Below are 19,132 nucleotides of genomic sequence, written 5' to 3'. Positions count from 1 at the left end.
TAACGTATTATAAACTATAGTTTAGATAAATGAAGCTGAACATAACGTATTATAAACTATAGTTTAGATGACAAAACCTTGTTGAAACGTTGTACATTTGCTGTCATGTTAAACTTATATTAAAGTTTTTCTTTATTACCCATTTAAGCCGTCTCCAGCCATTATTAATCTCAAAGTGGGTTCCTCGTCACCGAATTCTTACCACAATATCTTTGAACATTTTTTAACCTCCAACACAAAAAAACTAATAGAAAGTGGCTCCAAATAGCATCTACACTTTTTAGCATCATTTTTTACAAACCAATAACTATGAATAAATTGACTATAAAAAGTATATCATTTATACTAAGCATATATATTTTGTAACAATAAAAACCTTCACAACTAGAAATTTCATCAAGTATCATCCTCATTAAGCAAACATTTTTACTGACAGTAAAAATCTAATGACCTTCACAACATGATAATAAGCTTATACTTGACTAGGCAAATAAAATGTACTGTAAGTGGAGAGGATGGATGAGAAGGTGGTACATAAAGGTAGGTATCTATCTGAAATACATTTTCAGATAAGGAAAATGTTAACTTCAGAAATGCTACTTACCTCTCTGCACCACTAAGAACTAGAATCCAACATTGAAAGGGGTTGATACAGGCCAATTAAGATGATGAGCTCCTTTCTGAAAAGCAACTTTCACGAGACTAGAGGTCACCTGGAAGAGCAGCATCTAGTGAGAGACTGCATCCTTCTCAAGCGGAGAATACTCTTTTCCCAATTTGTTTTTATTTATTCATTGTCACATTTCATGTATATTACAGAAAGATTTACAGTAAAGGATATTGGATAAATCCAGCACCTTTGGTAATATGTTGCAAAGGTAGGAGGAACATTAGAGCATGTAGTGTGGCTGGAGCTTTAGGCCATTCCATCTTGGTGAAATATTTACATAAGATATTGTAATGACAGGTGGAGAGAGGAGGAGCTCTCACCTGCATCCTGAAGCAAGTTTGCTGGAACCAAACTACTGAGGTCATAAAGAAGTCTCAGGAAAAAGGTGAAAGGCAGAAATAAAAAAGTAGGGTAAAAACATATAACTGGAAAGAAAACACAAACAAGAAAAAAAAAGAAGTACTTCAAACAAAATGAAAGGACTCAAGAGATTGGGGACCAAGAAATGTAAAAGAGCTAAGACCTGAGGCCATTGAAAAGAAGTCAAGAAAACAGATAAAACAAAAAAGATGTGAAACAACATGGAGATTAGAGATAAGGAGGTCAAAAAGTAAAATGACTAAAGAGACATTATGATATACAGGTAAAAAAAAAGAAAAGAATATCATATTCCTGATTCCTGAGCATAGCAAACAGAAAGGGAGGAAGTACTTGTTTCTCATGAGGGAGTGAAGAGCAAGAGATAGAAAATTGGGTCAGACTCATCCACAAGCAAGGCAGGCTCCAGAGAAGAAAAAGAAACAAAATTACTAGTGACCTGAACTGGAGAAGAAATAGATAGAAGGAAACCTACTAGATGATGCATGAAAGCAAAAACATCATTAGTGAACTTGTTGGTACACCATGGTTCATCACAGCTCAATAAGGTTGTGGAAGTTATCAAAGACGTCAAAAATACCTTGCCATGGAGTGAAATCTGAGACCTATCACACTCAGAAGGGTGCTTTACTAAGTGAGGTAAAGAGATAACAACTGAATGTATAGTCCATAAACAGATAAAGTGCCTCTAGTCACCATTAAGTCAGTCAGAGAAAATACCTGAAAAAGAATGTCTAGGTCTTGGGAGTTTTTTGTTTTTTATGTGGCATATACTGTTGAAGGAAATTTGAAAGAAGTCTAAAGTAAAAATGTAATGGCTAGAGAAAATGAAGTTGCAATTGGGTATATATATAACAAAAGTGCAACAAGGACAAAAGCAATGTAGGACTAAAGAATGATGGTTGATTAAATTGACTATAAACCCAAAAAGCACAGGAACAGGCATGTCTGAATATAAACAGTGCCAAGAAAAGAATGAGCCTATGACCATGTGCTAGTGTTCACAGGGAATACTACATATGGAGGTTGTTTCATTCTCCTATTGTTGGTGGATTGCAGTATTATGATGATTATGTCATAGGCTAGTGCAATACACACAGACACGTGCAGGAGTGGGAATCTGTTCAAGGCTTGTGGCATGTGCAGAAAATTCCATGGCAGTTGTGCATGAAGTAATAGCTCTTAGTAGTGCAGAGAAGTAGGTAGCATTTCTGAATTCAGTTTTTCCAGGTTAGTTCAAAATCCTTCCTCTCTAGAGCAGCTATTTTTCTGAAAATTTTTGTTTTCTCTCTTTTATATCTCCGTCTTGAAAGCTGTATGTTTGAGACCACCTCTCTGGATTAGCCTATGCAAGATATCAATTTATTGAAAATAGTCCATAGATGACTTACAGTCTGGATAGTACTGTATCTTCTCTGATATTCTCTGATTTGCTGTTCACTAAGTCATTTATTGCAGGAATCTACTTTCCATGTGAGCTTGAGCAAGAGCCAAATTTCCAACACATGGTTATTTATCCTTCACCTGACTCCACCAGTAATTCCCACACATCTCCTTGCAATTGTTTCAATCTGTAAGAATTAAGTTGTCTGCACACTGCAACTTGTGGATTCTTGGTCATACTTGACTCTTTTTGCTCTGTCAGTACATCCATCAGGCTTGGCAAATTTTACAAGTACTTGAGTTTGGTGGGATGACCCTTTACTACTGGACCTAGGGCAGAGGCACATTTTAAGACTTCATTTACTAATGAGAGTTTCATTTGCAGATAAACAGTATAGCTTGAATATGCTTTCTTACCTTTACTGTAAAGTCTGGCTATTGAGTCATGTTTTTTTACTTTGCCTATTAGCTTGGCTATATTTGGTCTATATAAAATGTCTATAATTGGCAGATGATTTGCTTCATTAACAACCTCTTCAGTGAAACTGCTTCAACGGTGGCCCTGAAATCTAGTTTTTCTAGAATTATGAAGCAACAAAATAACTCCTTGAAAACTTCAAGCTGCTGGTCAAGTAAGTTGTGATTTATTGACTGCTTTGCCTGGAACAGTTACATAAACTTCTTCAAAAACTCTAATCCAAATGAACAGAAATGAAGAATAAGTCTCTCTGTTTTTAAAAATTATAATTTTTCTATACTGAAAATGTATTTCCGATAGGTACTTACCTCCTCTACCACAAATAGCTATTCTCATTCAATGCTTCCCTCTATATGCAAAAAAATATTTTGTACATGACACAAGCCTTACATCTCCCACATCTGGAATTCACTGATTCCAATGCATCTTGCATGCAAATCATCATGCAACAAACCTCCACCAATAAGATTGCGGCATACTCTCTTGACACACGTGACTCCCTCTATTCAATTCTATCAAACTATCACTTCGAGTTTGGGCAGAAAATGGAAACACAGTTTTCAGTGGGGAGGAAGAGTGGGAAGTGAGAGATGAGGTAAGTACCTATCAAAAACACATTTTCAGTATAGCAAAATTATAACTTCCGATACGGTACATTACCTTCACTCACATAAATAGCTAGAATCTTACACCGAACAGGTGGAGGAACTGGTGCGAGGGAAAAAAAGAAGAATCCTTCAAAAAGTTATGAAACTCAATCCCAGAAAAACATAAAAGTGGATAAGATTGAAGGATGTGCCCTAGTTGTAAAGTGGCTAGGGTGCGACGGACCGTACATGGCAAATCAACTACATCCAAAACATATGCCGGCAGGAAACAACATCCATGTGGGTGTAGGATGAGGATCATACTGTCGGTAAGTCAACTACAATCCAAAATCCAGCCACCGGGTGCTTATATCCAAATGGGAATAGAAAAGAGGTTCATACTGGTAGCAAGTCCACTACAATCCAAAACCCAGCCATTTGGTGGGGTAGGAAAGAGGATCATACCAACATCACCTCAAGTCCATAAGACCAGAGGGAATCTTGTACCTCCCGATCCATGAATGGGCACATGTTGAGAGATGAACGTATGAGGAGTAGTCCCAGTGCTCGAAAGACGAAGTACCTCCAATGGATGACAGTTTGGATATGCAGGGAAAAGGGAAGGTGCATGATCTGAGTGAAAACATAAGGAATCGATGATGGGTAGATGAATATAAGGAATAAAAGGCCAATCAAATCACAATCCAAACCCAATGGGTCAGGGATGAAGGGAAAAAATCACAGACAAAGCAGTAGAGTAAGGGAAGTAAATCATAGGAGATGGATTCAACAGAAAAACCTTGAAAACAATGAAGCAACCCAAAGCATGTACTGGACCAACAAGGTCAATGTGGAAGATGGTAAGAAATGGAAAAGTCAAAAGGGATATACCACATGAGCCATGAAATGGAGGAAAACAAAATGATCCAGAACAAAGGAAACAATGGAGCCAAAACAAAAGAGAAACCCAGATTTGTGCTGGCCAGGAAATCAATTAAAAAGACCGAACTGAAGTGACAAGGATGATCAAACATTTTGGGAAAAAAAAAAACTGATGGAAGGAGAAAACTAATGTGAGAAACTGGGTGTAATCCTGTCTGAACATATCGACAGCCAGCGCAAGTAGATGATGAACTAGAGGCAAAAACAAAAGAAAGAATTACTCTGGAATAGATAAAAAATTCAAAAACTTCATGTGGAAGAGTACCCCACAGGAGGTGAGCCATCAAAAATTTGAAGAATCGAGAGGTCACTCCTAGGGAGAAAATGTGTTGGGACTGGAAAGGCAATGAAGAATGAGGACGAAAACTTGGAACACAACCCTTCAGGAGACACACGTGAAATGTGTGGGTTCAAAAAGGGAGATCCTCTGTCTACCATAAAAGGAACAAGAAAGAATGTCCCCTTGGCAAGAGATAGAAGCTACGACTGTCAAATAATTGAAATGAAACATGATTAGTCAAATCTGGACAAAATGAAAAGAGTGAACAAAAGCACATTGGACTGGATGAAGTGCCAGGGTGTGAAGACCTTTCACTTGGGGACCATAGTCCTGAAGCCTCCTACAGGTTGAACCCAACCAATGGAGATGAGCATCAGGGAAGAGAAACAATCCAGATGAGGAGAGGAAGTGGAAAACCCGACATTGTAGGGGATATGAAAATCTATCAACTCATATATAAAATATGTGTAATAGAGTAATGTGTAAAAATATCCACCCCAAACAGACAAGAAGGTGATGTAAAAAACAGGAAAAACACATCGAATTGGAAAATTCAACAACCCGAGCTGGCTGTGGAAGGAGTATATATGAGTATGTGTACTCTACCCCTGTGCGGAAGTATCTAACCAGCTATACATCCAATGAATAGTGTAGGTAAAATCACCCCAAAAAGTGGAAGTCGATAAAATGCAGATCCCCCCACAAAAGAAATATGGTAGTAGACATGTCAAAAGGACAAGGTATGAAACTGAGACCAAATCACGTGGTGAGATAACCTAAAAAGCATCCTAGACAATGGAAAATAAGAATGTAGGCATACCCCAACATGGAAAAATAGCAAAACCACAAGTGATCAAAGAATACATATGAAAACGGAGAAGACCCAAGAAGTGATTGAGGTGGGACCAGTCAATCCAGAACCCCAAATAGCATTGAGCAAACAAAAATGAATGGATAATACCCGTAGGTATAACAGGTAGAGGATGGAAAATTGATGCATATGTAAAATAATATAGATGACAATATCTCAGAATGGAACAAAAAAATTGAATATAGCATGGCAGATACCCCACATGATGCTAAATGTTCAGGGGAGCCCCTAAAAAATGGACCAGTGGGGAAACAAAATCAGTCTCTATTACCAGTGGACAGGAAACAAACAGCAATGTCCCACTCAAGAAGTTCCCAAAACGAAAGAAGGCATATGTGGATGGAAAGAACAGAAGATGGCAAACCCCAACATGGAGGGAAGGAGGAGGAGGTATCCCACAAAAATCCCTAAATATAGGTGGAACACCTAAGAAAAGAAGTGGAAGGTAAACATTACCCATAAGATAGTAGATAGGGTAAAATGAAACTGAAAAACTAGGTAGGGGATAAAATAGAACGAACTAACAGAAATCTGAAGGACATAAAACCAAAAAGAAAATGTGCCTGATGGTAAGTCAAAAAGAATTAAAGCCAGTATATGGAGGGGCTTGCAAGTATCCAATCTCAAAAGAGACAAAAAATTGTAAAGAAACAATGCCAGAAAAAGGGAATATATTGTGAAACATGTCTAAAACAAAAAAACTGCTGGTGAAACGTGGACAATCAATAAGGATATGGAGGAGAAGATCAATGCATTTCAAATGTGGATGTTCATAAAAATGCTGAGAATATCTTACAAAGACAGTCACCAATGAAGAAGCACTTAGAAAGATCAAAGTTAGAAGAATGTTACTTAATACATTAAAACAACAAAAGTGTAAATATTATGGTCATGTGGTCAGAGAGTAAGCAATACAGAGAACATTATTGGAGGGCAAGACCAATGGAAAGAGACAATGGGGGAGATCAAGAAGGAATTGGATGAAAGACATATGTGAATGGGTATAAATGGACAATGCAGGATGCTTCAGAGCGGCACAATATAATGTCTTATCTTTCCAAAGTCGGTGTATGGCAAAATGTGTGGGCCCCCAAACTCGAGGCAAGACCCGAGAAATATCAGCTCCTTGGATGATCAATCTCCAAACAAAGTAAAGCTGAAAATCTTCCCATGGAGTACCGTGACCTGAAGCCTGTGTAACTGTGCTAATATAACCTCCAAAGAGGTAATGTAGAATTCATAATGCAAAATGAATAACCAAACAGAACTGTGTTGGGGAAACAAAGAAAAAGTTTTTGTAATGACATGGTAAATTCTGTAACCGGATAGAAATATAAAATAATTCCACTTTAGAATAACTCAACAAGTTACAATTATCACTATTGTATAATAAAAAGTAAACTTGTTGAGAGAAATTAATACAAAGATATGAAAAAAAAAAACACTTGAAGAGAGCACAAACTAAATGTTAGGACACGAAAACTGCCAAACGAGAAGTGATAGTTCAGTAGAATTAAATAGAAGGAGTCACATGTGTCAAGAGAGTATGTCGCACACTTATTGGTGGAGGTTTATTGCATTATGATTTGCATGTGAGATGCATTGGAATCAGTCAATTCCAGATGTGGGAGATTTAAGACTTGTGGCATGCACAAATCATTTTTTTCATATAGAGGGCAGCACTGAACGAGAATAACTATTTATGTGAGAGGAGGTAATGTACCATATCACAAATGATGTTTTCTTGGATCACTTTTCTTTCTTGACTTTCAATTTTTTGTCAATGTTTTTCTGAATCTCCTTGATCTTCCTTCTTGCTTCTGTACCAACTTGTTCCTTGTCCAGAATGGCATTTATGAAGGTATGGTAGAGTCTCTTACCTACAATAAGTAGGAAAGCATAGCAGAAAACTGTGTAGGTATCCATCAGTTTTACAGTGCTCAGGCTTCCATCAAAGCAAGATAAATACCTCCACACAAAGTAGACAATGACAACTTTCAAATCTCGGCCAACTTCGGATGAAGACTTGGACACCATTTCTGATCATTATACCTCTGTGTGAATAATGCTTTTGACATAGCCCTAAAAATGTTCACAAAATGTTATTTCATCATTGTGGATGTGGTGACATAACTCATCATCAATGTCAATAAGCTAACTGATTTTCTTTAACTTGCTTCTATAGACCAAATTTTGATCCTCACATAACAGCACAACTGTCCATCAACACAGAAACTACTTTCTTCCATAGAATTTGTTTTGCCTCAAACATTTTAGAGTTACTCTATAAAATCAATTAAGCTTAAATGATGGATAATTTCATGCTGCTCTTCAGATCAGTAACTGACTAATACAATCAACCTATTTGTGGTTTGTACTCATCAATATTCAAAGAAAATAATGAAGTTCTGAAACCATCTCATAATCTAACTTCAAAGGTCTTGGCTAAACCTAACCTCGTCTTGTATGTTGCCACTGTGCATGACAGGTAGATTCTGTTCAGTGCATGCAGGTTCTTGGACAACTTTTTTGCCAGATTTACTATAACAGGTGCCATAGAAAATGTAAGAAAACTTTTGGCTACAACACCCAGAACCATGGCTTCTAGATTTGATATGCAATTATTAATATGTACTGCTGGAGATGGAACAGGACTAGCACACTCACCTTATTTAGCCAACCCACACAGTCTTTCTTAAAAACTTGGTGCTGGGGAGGTCACTGTTTGTGAGCCTTATGTGCAGTTCTTGCACATGCTTCTTCCCTCTTGCATGACCCTTCAAACATATGCATCCTCTTCCACTGGAGTTTAAATCTTTATATTTGCACCATATAAAAAGAACTTTTCCAGGCTGGCTTGTCAACAGTTAACATGGATCTTGCATAAATTATATGAAAAAGTAAAACATGTTCAAAATTTGCCAGCCCCCACTTCCCAAATTTAAGTTTAAATGGATGTACAAGAGGCAATGTATAATGATACCTATTAAAACAATTTCATGCAGTTATAGCTATTAAAAATGTAATATTAAAAAATTTGCTTTAGGCCATGACAAAAATTAAGCAAGCAAGGTTGCTTATAGTACATGACCCTCTACCTGTCACACTAACCTGGCCTATTCAGACCATAAAACTAGTGCTAAGCCTACACTGCAAAGTAACATGACCATTTTTATTTTATTTTTTACACTGGGCACCATCAGTTTAGGCCTTTCTAGCATTAATTCATGTTACCCAATATCTTGAGTGATACAGAGATACATAGACTAATTAGGCTTAAACCACTGGCATTAAGGCTAACTTTAGAAATTAAATGCACTCAATACACCTAGGCCTAGAGATTTATTCTAAACTTAAAGCATGATGTATTGCTAATACTAGTAATATGCTAGACAATATTGCATCTAGGCCTACAGTAGATCTAAATGAACTTCATAAGTACATAAAGTTGCTGACATTAGCAATTAATGATCTTCATTACCAGTAAAACCATAAAGAACCAACCATTTATTGTTACTAATGGGAAGAACTGGCAAAACTACAATCAATGCAATAAAGTAACCCCTCACTAAGGACTTAAGTCTAATGATAACTGCTGTCAACAGTGTTCACTACAGTAAACAAACAAGCTTGATCTCTAGAGATAATAACTTTAACTTTCACTAAACTCAAGAATACTAATTACTGCCCTCATTAATATTTAATGGTAGTAAATGATAACACACTTACCAACAGTCAAAACAATGAAACAACAACCTCCTTAACCAAAGTGGTCTCTAGGTAATAATTTGGAATAAGATTCAGAACAGTAAACACAATAAAGTAACTAAACACTTTGGTCTATAATAGTAAAACTGATACATTTCACCGTACTCAACATTGCACAATACCATCCACACTAAACAAACTTGTTTGCTCCCTAATGATAAGAAGTGTTGAGTATTATCTTCACTAACATGTTGATCAATTGCTATAACAATCACTAACTTTCTCCATCACCAAATTACCACTCTCACTAATCTAACAATTTCTATCAGGAAAAAAACACTGAGTTTTTATCCTCAAACTTAAGTTTCATGCACACAAGACATAAATCATCTCAAAATATAAAAAGGGAATCTACATCCAGGAAAATTGTCCTGCTAACCTTTCTTACCTAACATTTCTTGAGGCAGTTTATACGGTGAACAAACTTGCTGCTGTGAGAATGGAGTCTCAAATACAACTGGTTGTGACACAGAAATGACCCGATATGTATTTGTCTCAGGGATTTTTGGTGGCTCACAACTTCTAGGTGGCAGTAAAAAATCTTTATTTTCCTCAAGCTTGGTTTTATGTTTAATTTTATTACCAGACTTCCCACTTGAAACTAAAGCACTAGAAGGAATGTTAGTTTGTTCTTTATTGTGAATTTTAGCAGTGGAGTCTTTCACTTGGCAGGCTAAGTTTTTTATCTTTAACAATGAATCAAAGGGCTTGTTCTTTTCATCTGCTAGGGGGACACTTTTTTTTCTGGGCTTTTCAACAGGAGAGTAAACACGTGCATTAGGTTTTTCTGATGATGACATCATTGTAGCATGAAAGCCATAACTGGATGACTGTGAAGAATATCTAGTTGTTGCCACTACGCTATCATCTGATTGAGAACGTGATGGTCTTAGAGTATATAATAAGCCTTCACTTGTTGGACCTAGGTGTACATTAAAAAAACACAACTCATAAACATTACAATGAAGTAACTTATTATTTGTTCTAAAAACTTAAATTTGTAATCACTTTGAAACAAACAGTAAACTACTTCACAAACTAAAATAAGTTTATTTGCCATTCCAGTACTTTACTGAGCTAGCCAAAATAGAACAAATTAGAAAAAGAAGAAGAATCAGAAATAATGTTAGCAACTAATTAAAAATTGAGAAAACATTCACAAAAATCTTAATGGTTAAACTTTTTAAATTTTTTTAATATAGAAAAATTTTAATTATTCATCATAGTAATTAAAGATTTGAAAATGTGTTAAACTTTAGTCAACTGTTAAACCAGGCTTCACAAAAATTCTAGTGTATTATCCTACACAGATATCAATTGATTACATAAACATTCTTCTTCTAAGTTCTTTATCCCAACAAGTTCGATAATAATAATTATTTGTAGATAATTAAGTACTATAACACAAACATCGGTGTATTTACATTCCAAGTTGATTACACAAACTTATAGAAATTATTTCACAGTTTTACTCATTAATTGTTAATATATATGCATATATAAAGCCCCAGGCTACTAATGCAAACTCATCTCAATACACTCAACAAATACTTCTGTTGAAACTAAAACAAAAGACCTACTAATGCAGTAAAAGTTTCTGTCTATCATTAACATTTTACATTCAATGACAATTCAGTAAATGATGTGTGATATTTTTAGGTAAAAATTGCTGATCTCCTAACAAGTATCAACTAGAAGGATCTTCTAATAACTACAGATTCATTCAGGAAGTAAGAAGAGTGGATTGATTCTGACAAGATAGCTTAACTGAGTCCTCTTAGTGTGTGTGTGTAAAATAATACATTTGTCAAAAAATAAAAAAATATTCTCCAACAAGTGAAAAAAAAAAGCAGCAAAATATTTGCGCACATGGAAATACAATTGCTTCTACTAGATTGCACTTAGTTCCCCATATTTCTTTCACCCAAGATTGATCTCTAGAATTAAGCACAATGATCTTGCTGTAAGTTTTACTCCATGATCTCCTAGTAGTATTGAACCAAGAAATTATGCCTGAATTCAACAGGTAAACTCAGTTTCTTTGTTCAGTCAACAGTGCCACCTCATCAACTTTTTCTCTCATGGCATTGGTTGGCTGTTACATTTAGATAATGTTAACTCAGCCAACAAAGGATATTACAGTGCTAATCCTCTCAACTTAAATTACATACAATACTGCAATATTTTCTAGGGCAGAACAGACAGTATGAACTAGAGAGAACAAAGCATCTAGAACAAGGCAATCTCAATGACTTTTTGGAACACATGTTTATGTTAAAATTAGATACAAGCTAAATAAAGGAAAAATCTAAAAACTTCCTATATATCAAAAGCAGGTATAAAACATGACATGCCTACATATCACAGGTTATTCACCTGTTTTCTCACTACAAACTATGACTGTCTTTTAGCAATACACAACCATACTGACTCTACAAAGACTTTATAAACTACAAATGCCAAGAAACATTCTACAGTCAATTACTACAATATTCTGTAAGAATACACAGGGTAACCAAACTACAAAATAATACATACACTTCTGTGCACATTTTCTATTACCAACTACTTCCACATCTTGAAGAACAAAATAACATATATACATACCCACACACACATGCATATTTCTACACATCATCCTCTGTTCAGCAATACATATATTTTACATTCATACATAAAATGAAGTACCAACAATTTGACATATGTTTGTAAAACATAAAATGTATATCAAATAAAGCACATTACACTGTCTATTTACAACAGATGCATCACTAGGTACTTAAAAGATTTGGGGCTTGGGCCCAGAACTTGCAGAAATTTTCATCATTTCAGTATGATATTGATTATGGCTTTCTATTCTGATTTTTCAAGAGCACCAAATGGATTTAGGACACTGTAAAATAGAATCAGGGCATAGGCCCCATTTGCCAGTTCCTAGCAATGCCTCTGAATTTCAGTTTTGCTGAAATGAAATTTTACAATGAATAAAAAAATTCAAGAAAGTATAGAAATTCTGAAGTCTAAAAATAATGTTATCAACAATCATATGAAACCAGTTAATCTACACTATTATTAGTGCTTTTTTATAACAGTGATAATTGATCTACCCCAAATTAATAAAGTGTGCACAGATCATTTACCCTAACACATGAAAGGAACATAATGAGAAAAAAAGACTGAGAAAAGGAAGATAAGATTGTTAAGTTTCAAGTTTACTAATCTTCTGATGACTGGATGACCTAATTGAAACATGTAAAAAATATTCAGATATGATCATTTTATTTTATTCATGTTTCATTAAATCATTATAGTAAATCACACACTTTTGCATTAAATAGGTTGTTATCAACTTAAACATGAATGTTTCTTTCAATACAAAATTGTATCAACAAATGCATTTTAACAATCATTATACACATTTCTTTATAGAACCTAAAATTTACAATGACTAGACCACACCACGAAATCTTGTATTTGTGCACTGTTTTTAACTATTACAAATACAAATTCATAAAATGCAAAATATACATCAACTAAATTTGAAAGACAATTTTTGAAATGTGTAAACAGAATATATTATTATGCATATACTGACATTTTCCAATGGATACAAATAATTTTCAATAAAACTGTTATGATAGTCATAAAGTAATAAATCTTCTCACCTTTATGTCTCACTTCACCAAATTCAGAATTAGCTTCCAACAAAATTTTGTTGGCTAAGGTACTATGCACATATATACCTATCTAAAAATTAATTAATTAATTTAACTCTCTGACTAAGATGAATAAAATGAAGTAAATTGAGAATAGCATTGTTAACTAGTATTGGGAATTGGTTGAAATATGATTATGCTCAGATAACATTATTTTTCAGTAAGTAGAAATAAAAATATTGCAAATTCTGTTTGTTTTGAACTTTTTCTATCTCTGTATATTTTACTGTCCAGGATAAATCTGTAGCAAAGAAAAACACAAAAACATCATGGCTTAAAACTTTGTCATCTTAGTATCATTGATTTTCATTTTGCACAATGTAATTTTCAACCAAGAAGCTCATCCTTGTTTTGTTTCACACAGAATAAATTCTGAGAATTGTCTCAGTCCTTTAATTTATGTAACAAAAGCTTAGATTGGCTGGATTTGGTGACTGTTAACCAATGGGAATACCCATCTTAGTTATGTTAGACTTACTACATAAACATCTGCAATAACACTGGTAAACATGAATATAAAAATGACATATCCTCCAAAAATAATGCTGCAATCAGTTATAATCAATCATAGAAAAATTACAATGAAATGCTTTGTTATTTGACTCCATTTACCAATCTTAAACTTCAGAATTTATAATTAAACATCACTCCAGTAGTGTTAACACCGATGATAACATAAGTTAATACTTTCAGTGCTAAAAGTGTTACAAACAATGTATATATGAAATAATAAACTAAGAATTGAAGTATTCTCAATGATCTGATATGGGTAACATATTCAGAGTTCAAGGTATTAGTAATGTGAATATAAACTGACATGAAGAAAATAGATTAATAAATAAAGTTGTTTATAAAGATATAGTTATAAGGTAAGATAAATTAACTGAAAGTAATATTTCCCATTGAATATTTCACTGTTTAGACAAAATGATTTTCTCTTTTAAGTTAAATTATTGCATATATTTGTAAGCATGGTAACAAACTACACAAACTGGCAAACTGCCAGGCTTGTGGGTTGGTCTCCTCAGCTGTTTCTGTTCTATCTTAGTTGTTCTATTTACAAAAACACACTCAAGGGAGTGGTTCACCAAGTTCAGTATAAAAGGTCACATGCACATTTTACCATAGATTAACATAACATTCAACACTCAGTAATTAGATACTAACTCTTATATGAATAAATAAATAACACATGCAGCTTACTTACTTCAGTATTATGCATTACTTATATCAATCCCAAAACTTCCATAATTTTATTACCAACTGTTGATAAAACATTTCTTAAAAGCTTCAGTAGTGTATAAATGCAACTATATAGTTTTCACTAATAATTACCAAAAACTTAATTTTATTTTTATTTTCAGTAACCTATATTATAATCTAACTTTAAAACTTCATATTTTACCTGTTATACAATTTAAGTTAAAAATTTATACTATTAAAAACTGATCACACTTTACTACTATTCACTTTCAGTAGTTTATAACACAAATCATAACCTTCACAATTAAATATTAACCAAACATATGTTTTTCTTTGTTGTTGTTTTTTATCACAGAATCCTAAAAATGATCAGTAAAGTGTCTGTGATAAAGTAGCATCTCATATGTAGAATCTATAATTCTGAAACGAACTATTGGATTAATTTCTCTCTCTATCTTAAAAATCTACTAAACAGTCTCAAATTTATAACCATTAATAAATACTGAACAAAATTATCTAACTTTCCTCCTCCTTGGTAGTCTGTTACACAACCTAAATTTATACTGACTAGTAAGTATCATTCAGAAGAAACTTTGATTTTTATTTTCAGTAGATTATTATATAATCTAAATTTATAATCTTCACTATAAAATACTGATTTGCTTCTTTAACCTATTACGTAGTGCAACATTACTGTAAAACTGATAATACCGGACTGTTATTACTAAGCTTCAGATAAATATTGTAAAATTAAGTTTCATTTAGCTGTTGTACAACCTAATTTTACAAAATTCACTAGTGACTAATGATATAATGTAATTATTTCTTCTAAGCCATAAATAACTACTATACAACAGTTTCACAAAACTGACTATTTAAAAACCTGACTACTAAGCCTCAAATATTGTGCAACACAGTTTTACAAATTTACTATTCAACAGTGAAGAAACTTGTATATTTCTACTGAGACATAAATATTATTTCTTCTAAGCCACAAATATTTATTGCACAGCAAAGTTTAACAAAATTACCAATTTTTCATTTTCAAAACTTTAATTTTACTGCTATGCCTCAACTGTTGTATAACCTAATTTAAAAAAATTAACTATAGCACATTTGTAAAACCAAGTTGTTAGTAATAAAAAATTAAGCCTCAGTTGTTGGGTAATCTACTTTCACAAAATTGACAATATAACACTGTTAAAACTACATTGTTAGTGCTAAACCTTAGCTGTTGTATAAGCTAATTTTACAGCTTGCATTGTTGAACAATTATAAACCTGACTGTCTGTAGCTGGATAACCAGAATCCCTTATGGTCACAATTTTTCAAGATATCTATCATAGCAACTAAAGCAATGAAACCTACAAAATAATTACAAATAAACTACTTTTAACACATATGGATTCAGCAAAGACACTTCTCTCCCTCATCTAAATGAGACACAGGCTGGCTGCCAAGTGGGCCAACTGCCAACACCCTGTGAGAATGTGAGTCATATACACCAGGATGAACACCCCACAGCATAGGCTTCTATAAAATATACATACAATCACACAAAAATAAGCTAAGTTATCAGCAATATGTGAATGTAATAAGTTAAAAAAATATTTTAAAATATTCAGAAAATAACATGTGTTACTTTAATGAGGCATAAAGAATTCAGCAAACACTTTTGTTGTTTTTAATATTTCAGTATAAAACATGTTGTTTATGTTTTTACATTTCTGTGAGGACTGATTCCTACAGAACAACAATGATGGTCAATGTATGTATTATTTAGTTATCAATAAAACATAACATAAAATAACTAATATTTTCTTGTGGCAATGACCAATATGCCAGGATTAATTAAAAATACAAATTAAAGGTAAAACATGCAAAACCATCAAAAAACAAAATAATTAAAAACACATAAATATATAAAGTGATGACCTGCAAAACCATGTTGAAACAAAGGAACACTAATAAAAATGTATTTGAAACCATGGTATAAGGAGGCTATTACAGATACATGCTAAATTCTCAAGTTAAGATAAGATAAAAAAACTTATTTGAAAATAAGTATTAAATGTCTCAAAATTATGATACATAAAAACTGTTAAATGTCCTCAGTGATACTAAAATTAAAGTTTTAAGGCAATGGTAAAAACCATGTCAAAATATATTTACTAATTAACTGTTACATGCTTCAACAAATTAGTCAAAAGCTCAGTAAAATAAGAGGGTATAAATTAAATGATACATGTCTTAAGACATGGTATTTGAAAGTATGTTGAAATGAGAAAATTAAAAACGAAAGACAAGCATTCACTAAACATAGTGAAAGAAAATATTAAAAACAAAAGATATGTGCTTCAAACCATATCATTATTAATATATGATGAAAATAGAAAATGAAAAATAAAAGATAAGTATTCCAAACTATAGTATTCATTAAACATGGTGATAAGAGAAAATGAAAAACAAAAGATAAGTGGTTCAAGCCATGGTGTTCAGCAAACATGATGATAATATTTAAAACAAATGATAAGTGCTTCAAGCCATAGTGTTCATCAAACATGGTGATAAGATAATATTTAAAACAAAAGAAACATGATCCAGGCCACAGCATTTAAAACAGTGCTAAAAGTAGATCCTTATAATGCTTGAAGAAATGACATTCAAAACACTGACAGAAAGAGACGATAAATTATAGATACTTCTAGGAATAATATCAAAAAGCTATAGAAGAAGAGAAAACACCATAAAATATAAATACTTAAAACAATCAAAATGCTAAGAAACCAAGAGAGAGAGAGTTAAAATAATGACAATGAAAACCTGGAATAAAACAATTTGAAAATAATTAATAAAAAATAAATAATGACAATGAAAAATTCCATTTACTAGAAAGGGAAACCTATCAGACAAAATTAAGCTAATGACACTAATGCTGAAACCGATTAAGAAAAAAAATCTACCTGTTCTGTTTTCCTCAAAATCCTCTGCTTTTATAAGTCCTATGACTGGCACTAATGAAGCATGGTTAAGCTTAGTTACAAACAGCTGACGATTGTTATATCTTCCAGTTCCAGTACCAACTGGATTGTCCTAATTTGAGGAAGACAAACAATTTCAGCTGAGAGAGAGGAACATACATACAAAAGAACACAGTAATGTGTCAACTTTATAATAAAGAAAACTTAAAGTGAAAACTACCTTGAAAAAAATAGTGTATTTTAACACTATTAGCATGAACAAAAATATTGTACAGACACAAGTTATTTGCATATTCTTTCAGAAAGTCTCTCTCTTGCAGTTTTAATGGGAAAAAGATACAAAGGCATTAAGATAGTCACAATAAGACAAATATATTTCTTTTAAACATAATCTTATGTTTTTCTTTATATTCTTCTAATACAAGAAATAAAATAATCCATACAAGATTTTTTTTGCATAAACTTCTACTGCAGTTCTATTTGTTCAACTTTATAAGAAGTTCAAACTACAAATCCTGATGTTATATATTGCTTTACATATCAGGTATGTCACCACATGCCTCCTTTGAAATATATTTTTTATAATGAATGATACAAATGTGGAAATGTCATCAATGGGTAGAATCACACATAACTGACTGTGTCCTTGATTTATCAGTACAAATTCTAAAAAAGAATACAAGATTAATCTCTGAAAATTTTGTTTATATACCTACGCAATGATAGTTTCATTTAACTTATTAATGTTTTGAAAGATTTTATGATTTACTTCCTATCTTTCTACTAACATTTCTATTTCCAAAAATAACATCAGTTTCTCATCATACTTTGGAAGGATTATATAGTTGCTTATAACGGTCTCACAATTACTTACAATTCATAAGTAAACAACACTATCAGTAGTCACGTGGTCTTTCTTAGCACATCTCTTCAGCATACTCTTTAAGACTTCTCTGACTCTCACAAAGTCCATTACATCTGGGGTTTTACAGGGTGGTAATCAGCTGCTGATGAGTCTGAACACCTCTTGCACCAGTTCTGAGGTAAACTGGGTCCCTCTGTCACTCAAAACTTCTTCTGAAAAACACTTCCAGGAGGGCTTCTGCTACTCTCTCCACCTCTATCTTTGGCAGTGCTATGTTTTCTGGGTAATGTGTTGCACAGTTGACTACTATCAGAATGTACTCATTGCTCTTGTTGGATACAGGTGCTAATAGTCTGATCAAGTCCACAGTTACTCTGCTTAACAGCTCTTCTATGAGAGGCATTACCTCCAGTGGCACTTTGGTCATTCCCTCTGTGTACTGTCCTTTGGCAGATGTCACATGACCTGCAGAATCTGGTCACAACTGTGATAACCCCTGACTAATAGAATTTGCTAGTGATTCTGTCTGCCATTTTCTGTGCTCCTAGGTGTCCTCCCATAATTAACTCATGAGGTAACTTCATCACGTGAATCAGGTATTCTGTCGGTACTATGATCTGTTTAACTTTTCTGGTAGAACCACCTTGATATATCTGGTATAGCACTCCCTTCTGGTCCTCTATTCTGTAGGTCCCTTTTCCCTTGGTCTTGTGCTTGAATGTCTCCTGATTATCCCAAAGTTTCTACAGTGAAGAGTCTTTCTTCCATGCTTCCTTCAGTTTCTGTAGACCTACATTTGGGATGTCACCCTTCAAGACTTGCAGGAGCTTGATGTCTTGCTTGCTTTTCTTTTCTTGAGCTCATCAGTCTGTGTGGTTCCTTCATACATATGGCCTCAAGGTCTCCCACGTAGTATGGAGTGTGCACCTTTATTCTTGCTATTGGAAACTTTCTCACTGCACCATCAATCAGCACACATAGATATATCTTGCCCATCATATGGTCATCAG

At 33.6% G+C, this 19,132-nt stretch overlaps 1 protein-coding gene across 8 annotated transcripts in view; it reads right to left on the bottom strand.

Annotated features, from left to right (window-relative positions):
- LOC106457917 (ubiquitin carboxyl-terminal hydrolase CYLD-like) overlaps positions 1-19,132 on the bottom strand; it is a 158,181-nt gene that overhangs the window by 54,549 nt on the left and 84,500 nt on the right. For all 8 annotated transcript variants that reach the window (XR_002610279.1, XM_022384000.1, XM_022383999.1 and 5 more), the window contains 2 exons: positions 17,240-17,369; positions 9,746-10,279 (listed from right to left, as the gene is read on the bottom strand). Coding sequence is in view for 7 of the 8 variants with exons in the window: in XM_022384000.1 (XP_022239708.1) it covers positions 9,746-10,279; positions 17,240-17,369 (664 nt within the window). In the remaining variant the exon portion in view is untranslated. The remainder of the gene's footprint in view (positions 1-9,745; positions 10,280-17,239; positions 17,370-19,132) is intronic.

This window comes from Limulus polyphemus, unplaced genomic scaffold, assembly GCF_000517525.1.
Source record: "Limulus polyphemus unplaced genomic scaffold, Limulus_polyphemus-2.1.2 Scaffold392, whole genome shotgun sequence".
Taxonomy (NCBI): domain Eukaryota; kingdom Metazoa; phylum Arthropoda; class Merostomata; order Xiphosura; family Limulidae; genus Limulus; species Limulus polyphemus.
This window is presented reverse-complemented; position numbering and strand designations above follow the sequence as displayed.